Here is an 18,635-nt window from a genome sequence, read left to right on the forward strand (position 1 = left end):
ATTGCTGGGCAATGTCAGCTAGACTCTGCCTGCTCGTGCTTGTCATTCTTTAAGGACCCTACATAAGCCCAGAGCTTTTTTCTTACAAACGGAGTTCACAAAATGCAATAACAGGTCTTCACAACATCATGTACGAGGCTGTTCACAGTAACCACAACACACACTGCAGCAAAACCAGGCAGGTTTCATGTAGTCACTAAGAGTGATTTATCTGTGGTGGAAGGAGAACAGGCTGTGTGACTGCTGTTCCTGTTAAAGTGCTGGGAGATACCAGCCACAATGCCATTCCCATTCTCTTCACCAAGGAGCTGGAAAATCAAGGTCATTTATTCAGTGCAAATCCTCCACACTTTTCTCCATTAAAAGTCATTCAAGACATCACCAATGCTTGTGCTGTTGGTGGCCAGAGCACTACAGAACACCAGTTGTCAGTAGAGTTGAGATGCTGAAAGGCAGAAAAGCACTAACATCCCTTTGCTTCCTTAAGGATCCTTCCCAGCAGCATCCAGAGCATTCTTTTCACAGTACAATGCCAGCAAATAAGGTGGGGGTAAAGATCGTACACAAAATAACCCAAAATCTATGTATAAATAAGATGTCACTATTCATATTCAGTAGTCCAAATTATTATAAAGTAATTAACTATATCAGAACGAAAAGGGAATTCATCTTTTGCTCTGGAAGATGACCTATAGTTAATACTGACTTGGGAGAAAAACCCATCACATCTCTTGTAGTAAAATGATAGAATCATAACAACAGAGAATAGTTTGGGCTGGAAGGGACCTTAAAGATCACCCAGTTCCAAATCCCTGCCATAATCAGGTACAACTTCCACTAGATCAGGTTGCTCAAAGCTCCACCCAACCCAGCCTTGAACAGTGATCTCTTACAGAGTGGAACTGAGTGGAAGACATGAAAATAAAGAAGTATAAGCATGAAAGAAAACAATCACAGCTTTTCACACCTATATGCTAACTGAACCTATTTTAATTCTGCAGAATGGGGCGTTCTACTTACTCTCACAGAGACGCCTCCTCAGCTTCCCCCGAATTTTATCAATGGCGTTGTAATCAGAAACATGAAACACGTGAGCAGACTTGGGCTCTGAAGCAATCTCATCGAGTTCCTCTTTTAAGGCTTCTCCAACACCCACAGCAAAAATCCTAATCCCAGCCTGATGGGCTGCAGTGGCTGGATCCAAGACAAAATCCTGGCTCCTTCCATCAGTCAAAAGGATAGCCACCTTTTTAACAGTTCGATCACTAAGTCTCCCACCAGCTTCTTTGGAAAAACTGTAGGTGGTGATGTACCTGAGAGCATCGCCAGTGTTCGTGTTACCCCCATAATACTGAATCTTTCGTGCAGCCTCTTTGATTTCCTCACGGGTTTTGTACTTTCCCAGGTCGAACTCCGTGGTTGGACGATCGCTGTATCGCACCACACCTACACGGGTTTTGTCTGGCCCAATCTCAAAAGTTTCCACCAAATTAGACACCCACTGACGAACTTTCTCAAAATCTTCTTTTCCAACGCTGGAGGAGGCATCCAAGAGGAAGACAAGGTCATAGTGAACGCTTTTGCAACCTGCAAGAGTGGCAGGAAACATTGTTAAGTGGCAGGAAACATACCAAATATTCCCTAGCCACAGCTCCCTTGTGAGCAATTTGGAGGAGGCAGCAAACCTTCTCCCTATCCTGCAGAGGAAAAGCAGATTCCCAGCCTTTCTTCTTGTGATTCACCTCATCTGTTTCAGGACATCTACAGACCAGCACACACTCTGCTTTGAAATGCAAATCCTTTCTGTTCCTTTGCTTCTAACTACCTCTGCTCAATCCTTTACCTACACCCCCTGCATGCACATGAAGCTCTTTTTCTCTGACTTCACTGCAATGCCTTTGCTCAGGCAATGCTCTGAAATGACCTGGACAGATCAAGAGCCCTGCCCTGACCTTGCCTATGCCAATCCTGACCCTGAGTATTGAAGCTTTCGTGTTCCCTCTTGCATTAATGTTATGATTAATTTATGCTTAGCTAGAAGTAGTTATTTTGCTCAGCATGATATGTTGATGCAGCAAGTCTATAACAAGATTATTTCAATTTTGAGGCTTTCTGCCACTGACTATTGACTAAAGCATGACTCACTGAATTTTAGGATATGTTCCTCAACAACAAAGGGCAGCTGCCTTGTAAGGGAAAAGTTCACTTATACCCACAACCATCCCTTTGCCTCCAACCATGATACTTTCAATGTGAGGCCTGTGTAATTCAAAACACAAATTTATTTTAATTGCGACTTGTTTGGTCTATCAGTCCAGACTTTCATTTGTTAGACACTTGCTAAAAAAAGTAGATCTCTCAGGAGATGTTTCTTAGCTGTTTCTGGATACATGCAAGTCAGGATGCAGTAGATCCATAAAAGTCCCACAGATGCCCAAGATTTATCAACATAATTCCCCAGCTGGACAAAATGTGCATATAAATACATATGTTTCTCTAAACCAGTATTATAGACCACAATCCCTAATAAATCTTGAGTTTTAAGACTGAAAGCTGCTCTACAAAGTCAGTTTGGTCACAGCCACCAACCATTACTTCTCCAGCAGTTCTTGTCTCATGTTGTCTCACAAAGTAAAACTGCATGTTTGAACCAGTGATAAAAAATACATATTTCCTATTGAATTCCAGCACTTGAACCTATAGGAAAGTCAAAAAGTCTTCTACCACACCCAGATTTTGAAATAAGTTGGCTCTGGTTCTTTTGCTCATCCTAGGGTTGTGACCCGGCCCGGAATGGAAGAATTCCAGAACAGCCTACTGCACTGGGCGGTAGGGAGTGGGTAGCTCAGCTACATGGAGAGGATTTGCCTAAGGAGAAGAGTAAAAGCATTACAAAAGAGTAGGTCAGTGTTCACAGTATTGCATGATGACCATGAGAATGACTGAATGCACACTTGGAGTGTGGCAGGTGATGAGAAATGAGCATCACCTGCTGCTGTGTTGACTTCTGTAGCAGAGCACATCCCAGCACATTCCAGGCGCAGGGCCCATGGGAACAACCTATGCACACAGGATTGGGATCACACTGGGATCAGCCCATCCACATGGGATCTCTTTGGAAACAACCTGTTGTTGTGGTTGCCCAGCTGGCAACTAAGTACTACACAGCCCCTCGCTCACTGGCCTCAGCAGGATCAGGGGGAAGAGAATTGGAAAGGTAAAAGTGGGTTGAGAGAAGAAAGTTTAATAATTGAAATAAAATACAATAAAACAAAATAAGAAGAAGAGAAAGAAGAAGTTGTAATGAAAAGCAAAATAACAAAGAGATATAAATAAAACCCAAGAACAAGGAGTGATGCAAATGAAAACCGTTGCTCACCACTGACTGACTCACAGACAGTGCCTGAGCAGGAGTCTCCAGCCAAGTGACTCCCCAGTTTTATTCCTGAGCATGGCACCTTATGGTTTGGGATACCCCTTTGGTCAGCTGGGGGCAGCTGTCCCGACTTTATCCCCTCCCAATTTCTTGTGCACCCCCAGCCTCCTGGCTGGTGTGAGGAGGAATAAAAAAGGCCTTGGCTCAGTGTGAGCTCTGCTCATCAGTAACAAAAACATCCCTGTGTCATCAACACCGTTTCCAGCACAAATCCAAAGCACAGCCCCATACCAGCTACTGTGAGGAAAATTAACTCTATCCGAGCCAAAACCTTCCTGTGGGAATGTGTTCTGTGATGGCATTTGTGAGCGAGGGAGTGCTCGTCTCTAACCCCAGAGCAATAAAAGTCTGTCTGGAAAAACTCTCTTGAAGGCAATCTGAGAGGGGAGATGATGGTTTATATAATTTTATATTTTGGCATGTAAGTTACATTAAATCTGTGTATATCAGCTGGACTCTCAAGTGTGGTTCTGCTTGATTTTTGGAGAAAATAGAGGATTGACAGCAAAAGGTAAGAAAGGATTCTACACTTTCCCACCTCACCTCCTTCCTAAATTCATTATTATATTAATCTATTCTGGCTGGAAGAATGTTAATTAGGTGAGACTAACTAGAGAGCAAAACCCACAAGGTACAGAACTTCCTGTAACTTACTTTAATGACTCTCAGCAGGTGAGACAACTGCAATTTCAAAACAAACAGAACAGACAGAATGAATTCTGTCTGTGTTCAAGGGCAATGAGCCTTAAAACAAGGGGGAGTTAAGGTGATGTCTATTCAAGGCAGCATTGCGTGGAAGAAAAACATGGTCTTTCAGGATCATTTTTTTTGAGGTAGTGATTCTTTGCTTACACACCTGATGGCAGTGAGATGAAATGCTGCAGAAATGCTTTTAGTAAATATTAATCTGCATTTTTAGCACTCTAATGTCCACCACTGGAAAAAATTGATTGTTTGCCAAGAATACCATAACATTACTTTTTACTGGCAGAAACAATTCAGTTCATGTTAAGGGAATATGGGAGATAACTCATAGAAAGCAAAAATTCAGGTTTGTGATTGCAGAAATGCTCTCTGGGAGCATGATTCAAGGAGTTGTGTTCATCTACTCAGACACTGAATGAACTGTTTTGCAATACTTCCTTTAAAAATAGTTCACAAACAAGCTATAAGCCCAAAATTATTTAAAGTAAGCACAGAAGGAACATATAAATGGCACCACTATATTCTGCCTGTGACAGGTCCAGAAGCAGAGAAAAAAATGTGAGATTTCACTTTTTTTGGTTACTAAGTATTTATTCCTGTTAAACTTCATCTAGAAAACCATAGAAAGATCACATAATAAAGCTGTAAAGCAGCTATTCCTTAAAGTGAAAGAAGGTCTAAAAAAGCCTTTTCTTTCTTATAAAATACCCAAGCCTACAGAATAGAAGCTTTCCTAGAAAAAGAGAGGGAAAACCTCCAACTCTAAATGCCTTTGGACTCTTATGAAAAAATTGTGTGGGTCTACAACCATGTTAAATTTGAGGTGTGGCATCACTGATGCCAGATAACTCAACTCTTCTTGCTACCACACAAAAGCCAACGTGTCCTTTGTCAAGGATCCCTGAAAGAACAGTCCCTCAGCTACACCATCCTCTAATGCATTCAGTGGCATTTGGGGGAGAGTGTTCATGAGCCCAGGCCAAAAGCTGTGCCAGGGACCATGCTACCAACTAGACAGTAGAGAAACATAGAATCCTAGAGTCACTTAGGTTGGAAAAGGCCTCTGAGATCATAAATTTCAACCACTAACCCAACACTGTTATGTCCATCACTAAACCATGTCCCTAAGCACCACATCAACACATCCTTCAAATATCTTGAATCAAGGGAGGGTAAGAACAGTACCCTGGCCCTGTTTAGCTCACAGGAAAGTCACAGCCAGGCAGAAGATTCACCAGGTCTCATGTGACACCCACAGGAGGCAATGGAAGAGGTGATCTCCATGCCAGTGCAAGGTAGATGCAGCACATCAGAGCTAACTGTGGTGAGCTGCTCCTCTCGCTGTGGGTAGCTGAGCTAAACTTTCTAAGCCTGCAACAGAACAAGAGACCCAGGTAAACCACAGCCTTGAACCCCGAGCCTTCTCCATCCCTAAGGTCCATTTAATGTATTTCCAGCAGTAAATGTCTTGGGTTGTTTATAGTTTTCCTCCTTGTACTGATGGCCTCCCAGCCATGGGAGAGCCCCAGCACCTCCAGGGCACGAGGCAGTAAACTGAAGGCGTACCTGCTCTTTGTGCCTCGGTTCTCTCCCCGCTGAACACGAATGTGAGAAGAACCAAGAGATGGAGCATACAGCACCTTCCCATCATGGACATATCCGTATCTCCTTTCTCACATCAGCCCGTCTTTTCTCCGTGGTGCAAAGCTTGCTAGAAATCCAACACGCAGCCTAGAGAGGGAAATAAAGAGCAAGTGTTATCTCACAGCAACACAAACAGCAGCAGTGATGCAAGTCATGAGAGCAACGTTTTGGAGAGTCGCCTCTTCTGCTTGTCATTTTACTTGACTAGACATAAACTGCTCAGACAAAGAGGCAGGAGTTCACCTACTTTTCAAAAGCTATACTTGTTCACTGGCTCTATTCACTGTGAAGCAGCTGAATGGAAACAGGAGAGAGATTACCAGATTATTATACTTTAATTGAGCCCACTGCCAACTACACAATCAGCGCACTGGAGTGGAAACCATTCCTGACCTGGCCCTCCCACGCATTCATCATTAGGAGATACACAACGCACAGCCCAGATACAAACCACTACAAATCACACACACAACCCGTTGCCACTTCACCCATCGCTGCTTTCAGTCAGTTCAGCAGCCCCAAAAATGACAAATGCTAAAAATACACCATTTTCATATATATATTTGTTGCCATTGGTCCTTCTTTGTAGGAGTAAACTCAGCAGTTTCAAAACATGTCTTTCCACTATTTAGTTTAAAGATGTGCAAAAACTCAGGGTTATCTTCAGTATAAGGTCTTTGGTTTGAGTTGACTGTGAGTGGAGTCACTGAAGTCAGAAGGTATTGTAAGAAGTCAGGCAAAGTGTCTGAGCTGTTAAAAGTTAAGCTGTGTTTTCTAACACTAGATCGACACTTTAAAAAATAAATCTCTTATTGCTCTTGTTTTATTATTTTTTATTATATCATAAAGTCATTGCAGTTTGATCTACTGTTTGCACACCCAGAAGGGAGAAACCAGCTTCCACTCTGCAGCTCTCACTGCCTAAGGCATTATTTTTAAAAACTTTCTCCCAGATTCTGATTCCTTCTTTTCCTCTTTAATGATTCTAATTATTTCTTTGTCCATTTTCTTGGGGAAGTTCTGCCTTCGCAGTGTTTTAACATGCATGTCTGCTTCTCACTGTTGATAGCGGGGTAGAAGTCATGAAGGGGACACTGTCTGATGTAGTTCATTGCTGCAGGGTCGATTATGCCTTCTAGGATATTTCTTTTCAAAGCAATAAGGTTCTGTGGGAATCACAGACAGAAAGAACAGTGGCGTCAGCATTGGTTCAAAACCCATTTTGATCAGTCAGATGCTGGGCCTATCTCTACCATGTATCTCAGCATGTTGTCCTGGTTTAGGAAATTAAAAAGGGGAAAAATCTTATGAAGTTGTCAAGATGTCACTATAAATCCTTATCCCCACAAAAAAATACAGGCTCTTTCCAAAAGATAAAATACAGGCTATTTTCGGAAGTCCGTATCACATCCAGACAAGGAGAAAAGCAATACATATAATAAATCCTTCACTGCAAATAAAATTTGGAAGTGTCTGCCAACAGTGGAACATAAATACAAGAAAGATTAAAAAAAAAAAATCGTATTTATTCATGTACCAACTCTAAATACAAAATCAAGTGCTGTAGTTTACACCTCAGCCAGATGATGTCCCTACCAGACAGTGAGGTGTTCAGGTTTGAGCCAGCTGGAAAAGGCTGCAGGGTAAAAAAGGCATGAAAACACCACTGTGCCCTACAGGAGTTAGAATTTCCTTCTAAATAAGCACGTTATTGAAATACCAATCAGGCAGCCGCCTGCAGAGGGATCAGGACAGGCACTGCTTAAAATATCTACAGGAGCCTTCAGCCCAAGGTTTTCGCTCCCCTGGATTTTTTTAGGAAACATTGTTTTTGGGTACTAGTGATGGGACAGCAGGTTTGTGGCAGCAGCAAGAGCTGGGAAACCAGATCTGCCAAGCGACATCCTGCACTTCCAGTGCCGAGCTCAAAACGTCCTTTCTCTGTGTCTGGGCTTGCACGGCTGTGAAGTTTTATAAATACATTCTTAAAAACAGTCTTGACCAGCTGCTAACCCACATGAGGCCAGGATAAAAGGAGCAGAGCACCAGCTGGTGTCAGTCAGCAGAACAACTCCGGCTCTGTGAGCAGCGGATGCAGCTCGGTGGATGGGGCTCACTTGGTACATGTGGGATTCTACCCCAGCAGGACTTCCCCCATGGCCAGGCCTGAGGGCTCTGTCTCTAAGGCCTCATTATTCTCCCCTCCTTGCCAAAACGCTTCAAGAACTCATTTCTGCGTTATGAATGCTGCAAGGTGTCTCAGAACAGCCATTTAGGCTAAAAATAGTGGCAAAAAAAAAAGCTGCAAATCAAAACAGAACATCTGCTTAAAATCTATAATCATAACTTGTGGTGGCTTTAATACACATTTATGGTTCAATATTATTCTTGCATTCAGGCCAAAATATATAATTTTATCCACTTTTATAGCATGAAGAATTGAACCAAGTCTCTTAACTTGCAACTACTTCATGTACAAATATACCAGTGAGAGAAAATTGCCCCATTCACATCAGCAGGACTCATGTCATGGCAAGGAAGTCTTCAGGGATGTTAGAAGAAAGGTTGGAAATGAAATATTTTTAGTAATGGGTTTTCCATACTTCTTTCTTTCCCACTTCAGTCAGCCACTTTGAGACTGAGCCCAGTTTGAAATTGCAGCAGCTGATCACTATTTATTTCCCTTTCCAGGAGAAATGGTCAAAAAGGAGCCAAAAGTGGTACAGTTTAGGTTTCAGAGTGATCCAAGACTATGAAATTCTCTTTAGTTGACCCTATTTCCAAATGGCCAACATGGATTTTTTTTTATTACTATTATTTTTAGTTCAGCCTATCATGTGGGAATAATTTTGCTCAAAGAGGCCTAAGTCAATGTACATCATTTTAAAATAGCTCCCATTTTCTTTGTATTTCACAAACATCACTTTGGGATTCCCTTGTGATGCATTAAGGGATACTGCAAAAAGAAGTGACAAATCCCATCACGTCCAAATTTATCACTGAACTGCGGGTTCTGTGTCTGAGGCTCCATTTTCAATAGTTTAATGGGAAAAAAAGAAGTGAATACTTCTGGCTACATGCAAACTTGATGTGGGAATGGCATCCTGGCTGAGAAGTCAGTAAATGTTAGAGTGAGCCCTCTACACTCAAAATACAAGCACAGCACTAAGCTATTCATACCATCTCACAGTTGAACAAACAATATGCAAAAGATAGGCACGAGTTCTATATAACTTTCAGCTTCAGAATGGCTTTTTGTAGGGGTTAGGATAGAGTTTTAGGTCAGTTAGAATCCATGGTAAGGTCTCTCTAGTTTTGAACAATAAGTAAACACTCATTGGGAAATGTAGGGCAAAAAACATCAATAAAAAAAAAGAGCCAAAGAAGAACTGGGACTTCTCAACACTGCGATTCAGAGAACAAGGATGAAAAACCCTTGTGGAAAAAGAGAAGCAAAACTGTTTGTTTGGAAGTGGCATCTTGAAAAAATAAAAGGAAAAGAAAGGGCAGCCACAGAGAATGTGTCAGAGAAGAAAACTTCACGGCACTTCTAGGAGAAGCAATTTGCACTGGCACTGGATATACCCCATCTCAGCCTCTCCAGAGACTGCTCTTCTGTCCTGGTTTGAGAGACGCCATCAACAGCAAAACCCACGTGAGTTAGAGATGGAACAACACAGAACACTTTCTGTGATCTCCTTCATTCTTCAGAGAGTGATTCAGGCACAAATATTCATAAAGCAAAATAAAATAAACCTGGAGTCACAGTAAGACGAGCATTTCAGGAGTGTGATTTAATAAAACCATTTCTACCTCATGCGAGCAAAAGTTCAAAGACCCTACAGGGACAGTACAAAGACCACTGAATCAAAGTTGAATGCTAAAAGTATGCCCAGTTATGTACTTTAGACACCTCATTAAAATATTCAAGCTCCTACTTGCATTTTTCTAAATTATACCACTGAACTGTCTGTCTCACTGTTAAATTCAAGGGGGGCTGATTCTATTATTGTGCTTGATTTCATCCATTCGTCTGCTGCCACTGAACATCACCATATGCCATATAAATGTTGTAACTATGCTGGCATTCATAATGTGATTTTAAATGTCTTTGGTATGCTCCTCTGAAGAAGAGGTTAGCTGGGGGTGAAAAAGACAGTGTCCAATTACACAGCTTTTCACACACACACAGAAAAGAAAAACAAATATAAAACCCAGCACACTAATACATCTGACATCTTAGTAGAGTCAGTTTGTTGATTGTGCCTCTTCCAACTACTGAATTAAGCAATTTAATTATCTAAATTATTGCTGATGTGAGCAGGAACCCAATCGTATACAAGAGAGATAGGACTTTCTTCCCTGTTGATCATCCCATGCAGTTGTGTATCTTTGTTTGATGATTTTTATAGAAATCATCTGATGGCATTTCTGGAAGATGTGCATCTTCCCAGGCCTGATCCAAAGCCAACTGTAGTTAGTGAAAAGAGAGACATTGATTTCAGTGGACGTTGTTTAAAAACCCAAGTGAATAATAGAGCAGAAAACTCTTTGCTAACACCAGAGCTCTTCCTGAGGTATTTTGCTCAACTACAACTGATCCAAAGTCTGCTGAAATCAAGGAGGACACAGTCAGCAGCCCCACAGTATGTTGGATGAAGCCATTCATGCACCCCGCTAGCAGAAAACTCTTCAATGTCTGCTCTAAGTGCTGGCGAGGCTGCAGGGGGTGGGATGTTTCTTCTCTTCATGTGCAATGACAGAATCACAGAATTGTTTGGGTTGAAAGGGACCATCAAGATGATCCCATTCCAACCCCCGCCACAGGGAGGGACACCTTCCACTACCCCAGGTTGCTCAGAGCCCCATCCAGCCTGGCCTTGAACTCTTCCAGGGATGATGGGGCATCCACAGTTTCTCTGGGCTACATCACATCTCAAGAGCAACTTCTATCTCAATCCCTAAAATACTGCTCAGATGCAGAGAGATGGTTAACATGAGTGTGAGCCAAAGCAATCTGTCAGCTTTATGAGAGATGAAATAGGGTGGTGGGAAAGATCAGCAGACCATTCCATCCCATCGCTTTTTTTTGCCTTAGCTGAACTATATTACTGCCCTGAAGTACTTGGTGCTGGAACTGCCTGGGCCCATGAATGATTAATATTGCTGCAATTGGAAGCAAGTTTGATTGTGCGAGAAATAAAGTCCATAATTTAGGAGGGGAAAAATAATAAATAGCTGTTCCCTAAGTGGCAGGTACCTGTCCAGGAGACAGAACAAAACAGGAGGTGAATGGGGAAAAATACCCTAAACAGGACCATAACCAAGAGTCCTAGAGGGCCATAAAGCACACTCCAAGGATTAACTCAACATGGGCATTTCCTAACTTGCAGCCTGAGAAATGTTCCTTTAACCTCTGTCATGCTGCATGTGCACACACAAGGGATCCTGAGAGAAGGTCAGAATTAGAATTCAGCTACCCTTGACTCCTTAACCTATGCTTGGATCATGCATTCCACAAATTGACCCCTCATAAATGCATTTACCATAGATGCTTTAAAACAAGCTTTTACTGGTTGTCTGCCAAATCACTGCTATTCTAAAACACCCTCACTGCTAGAAGAGGACTTTGCAGGGTATTTTTGCCTGCTGCAGCCACGCAGTGTCTGCAGGCTGAAACCTTGATGCAATATCCCCAAGTATAACTTTTCAGTGTTTTGCCCAGAGGAAGTAACTCTAAATTTAAATTGTACTCTTGCATATCAAGCTTAAAAATCTTTCTACTGATTGTCTAAGAAAACCCCAAAGTAATCTGCAATGAAAATCTGTGCGACAGACTCTCTCTTTGGCTTTGGTATCATCGACCAGACTGTAAGCAAAATCTTCACTGTACCATGTGAACACCTGTGTTTATGGACCAGACAAGTGGTGACCCCTTCTCACTTCAGCTAACAAGGAGTTTGAATTTCAAAAGAAGTTCTACATCTAAAAGGTTGGTTCTGTATAAAACACAATTGCTCAAGTATCTTGGTTAGACTGACTGAAATAGTTATCAAGGAAAAGACCCATGGGAAGTGTCTCAGAGTTTATGTGAGGTCAAAGGGATTAGAAGAGCTGATAAGGGGAGGCTGATAAGAGGAAGTTTTGCGTATCTGATTTGGGAAAACAATGCCTGAAAAAAGAGTTTGCCCAAGAACCAGGCACCAGCACCTGTAGCACTTGTACTGACAGCTTCTCCCCCAGTGTTTATTTACTCACTGGCAAAGGCAGGAAGAACATCCTGAACTTGAAACTGAAGCATTGGTTCAATATTTCTAGAAGCTTTTTTTTTTTTTTTTAATAGCAAAGTAGCCTCTCAGGGCTGCATTTTGTTTGAACCAATTTTTTCCCCTTAATTGTTACTTACTTTCTTTTGCAAAGCTGTAGCCTGCACCTCTTCAGCATGGACCAGGGAACTAGCAACAGAACAGGATACTCAGAGGTCAGTTAACTTGTCATAATCTCATTTTCACTATCCTCTTCCACCCCCAAAAGTTTCTCAAGTATATAATTCAAGTCACATAGATTACAAGTCCATTACAAAACATGTTGGTCCATATTCTGCCTCTGCAGTGCCTCATCCTTTGAGGTGCAAATGTATTTGAATCTTGTGGATATTAACACAATGATATTATTAGATACATAATAATTTAGGAATGCTCTTGGGAGAAAACACACTCCAAACTACATTACCCAGTAGCAGGTGCACAGCTCACCCATCCTGATAATGACTTTATTGCACCAGGCTAAATTAGAAAACTTTGCCTGTATCTTTTTGTCTGCTTCTTTTAAACCTAGCACAAGGCTGAAATGTGTCTCATGTTGTTGCTGAAGCAGGGTTTGCAGCACACACACATCCTGGAAATGGAAAATCCATCACCTGCAGGTAATCGAAGGCTCACTGGCTGGTTGGGGTAATAGATAACATTATTCCCAGAGCTTCATACATTCAAATTAACTGCCACTTCTGCCTGCAGGGTGTTCAGATTAGGGAGGAATGATCTAAGCAAGACAAAGACCAAAATGATGTCCAGAAACATTATGGTAGGAACAGTTCGTGGTGGAGTGGAAAATCCTGAGATTCTTCCTCCATACTGCATGTTCAAACTCTTGTTAGTGCAGTATGTACGGAGCATGTTGATTTTGTACAGGGCCACAGAACACCAGTCCTTTGGCCTAAGACCTGTAACCTGTACCAGCAAAGTCCTACAAATCCCATTTCCTCTCAAGCAGAGACTGAGCTGTTCCAACCTACATTAGCTATTAGGAAGACGATTTTAAGACTGAGCCCCTGGAGGCTATTCAATATGAGAGTACTCCACTCTTACAGGGCCAATTTCCTGCTTTTTATATCCTCATGGAAGTTCTTACAGCTCTTGGAATGAAATTTAATATTTTCTTTTTTAGTACAGTAGAGGATTATGTCAGTAAAAAGACCCATATGTCATGGCTTTATATAGTTAGCCAGCAGAGCTGGAGCGAGGAATCAGGATGGGGTAACAGCCTAAACCTATTTGGAAAATAGGCAACATACTTTCTAACAAAGAGAAGCCTGGTGAACGCATTTCCCAGAACTCTTAACTGGGGCAAGGAAGAATTGCTTTGCATTCCTTGCTCTATGCCTTATGATAATGGCCTGGATAACCAGAATCCCTACAAACTCTAGAAATGAGCTCATACCCACTGTCTGTCACTCTCAGGGTTATTAATAGGGCCATGCTAATTGGAGATGCACCACACACTCACCTACCACTTCCCAACACTTCTGCTGAACTAATGACAAAAAATTTCCCAAATACAGGAACATCAATGCCTTCTACTTGCACCATGTGGGTGAATTCCCCCTCCATGTGTTCCGAAAAGATGATGGATATCTAATATAATGAAAGTTTGTTCAGAAACAACAAGTGCATTTGATTAAGAGATTTAGTACTGCAAACCCTTTCCATGGTTTGATTTGCATAGTCTTGGCCCTTGCAATGAAATCCAGAACTCTACTGTGGACACCAACACACCAGCAAAAGTGAGGGATCTGTGAATAAAGGCCATGAAAGTAAGAGGTCTCTCATTACTTTTAGAGGTGCAGATAGCAGGGTTACATCCTCAGCTCTGAACCTTTCCCTCTGTACCCAGCACTCCCACTGTGTATCCACTGCCTGAAATCCACGCAAACTGAGCATCTCCATGCTCTCCTCCACTGAGAACAAGCATGGACATTTCTTTTTTAAAACACCAGAGTGAAAAGGACAGCTGAACAGATATAGGAAGCTTGCAAGCAACCCCTTCCCACCAGGTATTCTAGAAACAGGCCATTCTTTACCTCCTTGTTGCAGCAGGGCCCCAGGGTAGAAAGCAATTCACACCTAGTTGACTTTGTAACAAAGCATTTTGGGAACTGACCTGAAAAAAAAGTGGTACTGGAACCAATGTAGGATTGCCACTTTAATATCTCATAATTGTACAACTCAAATCATTTAAGGCAGGGGCAAGTCTTGGAAGCCCCAGCCGCAGAAACCTAAGTTTAGACACCTTACCCAGCATAGGTGTCTGCGGAGTGGCAAGGTTGGATGGAGAATTTAAGACTGAAAATCTTGGAAGTGACTGCCTCCAGTCTCTCTTTGACTCTGACCTGAAAGGTTTTCTTTCTTATGCAAGGAGCTGGGCTAAGAGAAGACGGGAAGAACCATCTCCTCTTGACCACAAAGTTCTGCATTGTGGTTGTCTTCACCATGAACAGACTCCTATAAAATGAGAGAAATAAGAAGCATGGCCTCAGTGCAGGGCAGTTTTGAGTGAAGACAAGTTGGATCTTTGATGTCTCAGCCATCTCTGCCCAGCACTGTGGCCACCACCAACATCGGGCATGGAGGAAGGGGAAACACGGGAGTCAAGCAGAAGAAGAATTTATCAAGTGTCAGAGATCCTAAGTCCAAGACTGAGATAAAACACACTTTACTCCTCTCAAATTCTGAATGTGACACACAGGAAATCACTGACTGTGAATCATTCCACGATTTTACCATGATCCCAGCAGAAAGAGACCTGCAGGAAAGTTCTGCCTTGTCACTTTTGTCATTTCTGCCCCAAGGGCTGTAAGATGGAAAACTAAGTAAGATGGGATGAACAGATCGAGACCAGCCCTGCTGAGAAGGAATTGAAGGTGCTGGTGGAGAAGATGGACATGACACAGCAATGTGAACTTGCAGCCCAAAAATTCAACCATATCCTGGTCCGCATCAAAATCAGCATGGTCAGGAAGTTGACCGAGGTGATTCTGCTCCTCTACTCCACTGTCATGAGACCCCATCTAAAGCAACACTGGAAGGATATTGAGCTGTTGAAGCAAGTCCACAGGAGGCCATGGGAAGGATTAGAGGGATGGAAAACCTGTCCAGTTGGAAAGGCTGAGATAATTGGAGTTGTTCAACCTGGAAAAGAGAAGGCTCTAGGAAGACATTAGAGCACCCTTCCAGTACCTAAAGGGGCTACAAGAGAGATGAAGGGGGCCTTTTTTCAAGGACAACATAGTGACAGGACAAGGGTATTGGCTATAAAGTGGCAGAGGGCAGGTTTAGATTGGATATTAGGGAGAAATTCTTTACTTTGAAGGTGGTGGAGCACTGGCACAGGTTGCCCAGAGAAGTTGTGGATATCCTATCCCTGGAAGTGTTCAAGGCCAGGTTGGATGGGGCTCTGAGCAACCTGGTCTAGGGGAAGGTGTCCCTGCCCATGGCAGGGAGATCAGGACTAGGCGGTCTTGAAGGTCCCTTCCAACCCAAATCATTTTATGACTCTGTGAAAACAGAAGATGATCAAGAATGCACTGAAGAGAAGTACAGTAAATAAGGGTCTGATAGATGTAAATTAAACAGGAAAATATGTAGCTGGGGAAAACATGTAAATTATCCCTATTTTCTAACAGGAAGGGCTCTCTTCACCACTGTCACTTACATACATAGAAAGGATAAGATACAAAAGCTTGTGCTCTACAGCCCATACAGAGCTCTCACACCAGGCAGCTGACAGAGGCAAGAGGGCTGTCACTCAGGAGCTGATAAGAGATGTGCTGCTACCCCTGCACCACAGCTGGGTTTGCCTGTCTGTGCTTATAGCAAGGGGTGGGACAGTATCAAATCAATAATCCTGATGTTGGCTGGAAGGGTTTTGAGCCATTTCAACTCTCACCCTGTCCAATCCTCTCCATTCTGCTTCCTTCCTTTTCATTCTTCATGCAAGTTTCAGAAACAGCAGTGGAAAAAAGAGAAAGCAAAAAGGGAACAGGCCATGAAAGAAAATAAGGAATATACAGATCACATGAATGAGACATGAAATAACATTACACTCAGGTCTTCCTAACATTCTCATATCTTCATATTTAAAGTTTTCACAATTAACTCTATGATTCAGTGCCTCAAGCTGTCTCAAAAAGACCTGAAACTCCAAAAATTAGTTAATTCCCTTTTCCCTACCTCTTCATATGCAATATCCTGAATTTTTACCTTAAAAGAAGAGGGAGCTATTGGGAAAGTCATGTAAGATATCAAAGATTTTACTAAGTAGTTGGGGAGAGGATATATTGAAATGGATAAGGACATAAAGTGTTTTCAGGAAAATAATAACTAAAGCAACATTGGAAAATTTGGTGGAGGAGAAAGGACATGGAAAATTTGTAGAAATGGAGAAGTACCTACTTAGACAGCAGTGCTAGAACTTAAAAAAAGTTAAATCTCTGCCTTCCTGCATTGTAAAGCTTAGTTTCAAACAGTCTCACACTACACTCTTTTTCTTAAGAAATAGCAGAGCTCTGGCTGGGATTTTTGTCATTTAAGTTTAGGCTGTAGGTCTCTAACTAACATTTTATGTGGTTTTATACTTAAGCTCCTTTCCAGTTCATGGAGAGAATCAAAAAAAAAAAAAAAAAGAAAGAAAAAATCCATACCCAGATTTATTTTATCTCTTTCTCATGAGGAAGAGTAAAATAAATTAACTACTCACAAGAAGTGTTTATTTTCCCCAGACACAATAAAAGAAGCTTAGACAAAGAGCAAAGATTTAGATATTGGTGTACAAACAGATACCAATATTTCAGCAGATGTCTGTCTGGTCAAGGTGACATAAGAAAGTCAGTCAAAACCAGCAACAGCAAAAGATGGTAAAGGTAATGATAGGAAACTTTATCAAGTTCAGAGGCAGAGGATGAATAGACTTGAGTACAAAATCTTTGCCTAGTGGGGAACAGAAGAAGCACATCTTGACTTCTAAACAAATCCTCCTCCCTGAATGATGAAATTGTCCAAGAAAAGCAGATTGGGGAAGAAGAACCAAAATGGAGCTAGGAAAAGTAATGTCTTTTTGAACTTTCACACTACTTTCCACAGGGAGAGCTTAAGAACACTCTGTGCAGAGTTCAGTCTCGTTTCTAGGTGAATTATAATGGATATGGGAACTAAAACTATGGGGCACTCCTGGATTGCCTAAAGGGTTACACTTCACTCTGAGTCTTCTCTATCCATGAATTGGATTGGATGAAGCCAGCCCTGATGCTCAGCTGTCCCAAATGCCAGTGGGTGATGCTTTGCTCTCATTGACTGCTCGGAGGCTCAGGACCCTCACCAGGAAAATAAAGGGTACAAAAAGGCCCTGAGCACCTTGGCCTTTCTACATCTGTTTTGGCACTACATTTCCTGCTCCACTCAGGAGCAAGAAGGTAGTTTGCTTTCTTTTCCTTTTGATGCCAAGAAAAATACCAAAGTACTAACACATTGCCCTGGGCAGACATGCACATGAATTGACATCATATACAAATAAGAAAATATTTCAAACACAGTTGTTGTCTGAAGAGTAACTGTTCTGATCTATCTGTTGCCAAATTAAAAAAAAAAAAAAAAAGGATGTGATTGTGCTTGTTTTGCTGTTTTGTCTTTGTTAACAAGACTGACAGCCTGTTCTTTAAGAGATAAAATAGGTGTTATAACTTGTTTTCCACAGATACATATGAGACCTAATTTGATGTATGAAAGTTTGTCATATTCATGTCAATGTATTCAGAGAACAACACTTACTTACAGATTAGTACAGCTGAAAGAGACAATAACATGCAGTCTGACCTGCTGGCCAACTTAAATCCAAAATTATTCTTAACAATCCCAGTATATCATCTATAACTTGTTCAAAGCTGCAGTACTTTTCCTGATCTATAGAACTATCAGTTTTGATGTATGAGACAGAACATTCCCTCACTAGGACTAGAAAGCTGTTTGAGTGCTCAGCTACCATTGCCTGATGCACTTGGTCTCTAGAATTAATGCATTCATCTTCTGTTTGCAGTGTCATGTTTTAATCTGAAACCTTTCCCTGTCTTCTAGGGCCCAGAACAAGTTGCTCGACTGGTGGTTAATCATAAAAGAATTGTAATTTTTCCATACTAAGGTAAACACGAAAGCCCACAATGCTATTAGCTGTTTCTTGGCCTAAAAACAATCCCAAACAGACAAATAAGTAAGAAATTAAGTAACACATTAGCTCAGCTACATCAGCAATGTTTCACTTGCACAAAAAAGAGAAAAAGAAAAAAGTTTTCAAGCTCCTTGCCTTCTTCTGCTCGGTGCAGAAACTGTAAACACAGCTGGTGCTCAACAGTGCCTGCTTAAATGGAGAAAATCTAATCACAAGGTGATATTGAACCCTCAAACTGAGAAAAACTTTTCTTCAACTACACAGCAAGTACCTCATGAAGTTCTGCACAAAACCCTGCTAGTAGCTATAGCAACTGTATTCACTGTATTTTTACTGGGAAATGCTTTTTAAAGCT

General features: G+C 41.7%; 1 protein-coding gene across 1 annotated transcript in view; it reads right to left on the reverse strand.

Annotated features, from left to right (window-relative positions):
• COL22A1 (collagen type XXII alpha 1 chain) overlaps window positions 1-18,635 on the reverse strand; it is a 227,599-nt gene that overhangs the window by 194,226 nt on the left and 14,738 nt on the right. The window contains exons 2-3 of the mRNA XM_032134095.1: window positions 5,708-5,872; window positions 1,021-1,587 (exon numbers count right to left, since the gene is read on the reverse strand). Coding sequence (XP_031989986.1) covers window positions 1,021-1,587; window positions 5,708-5,798 — 658 coding nt within the window. The 5' untranslated portion in view covers window positions 5,799-5,872. The remainder of the gene's footprint in view (window positions 1-1,020; window positions 1,588-5,707; window positions 5,873-18,635) is intronic.

This window comes from Corvus moneduloides, chromosome 1 (assembly GCF_009650955.1).
Source record: "Corvus moneduloides isolate bCorMon1 chromosome 1, bCorMon1.pri, whole genome shotgun sequence".
Classification (NCBI taxonomy): Eukaryota; Metazoa; Chordata; class Aves; order Passeriformes; family Corvidae; genus Corvus; species Corvus moneduloides.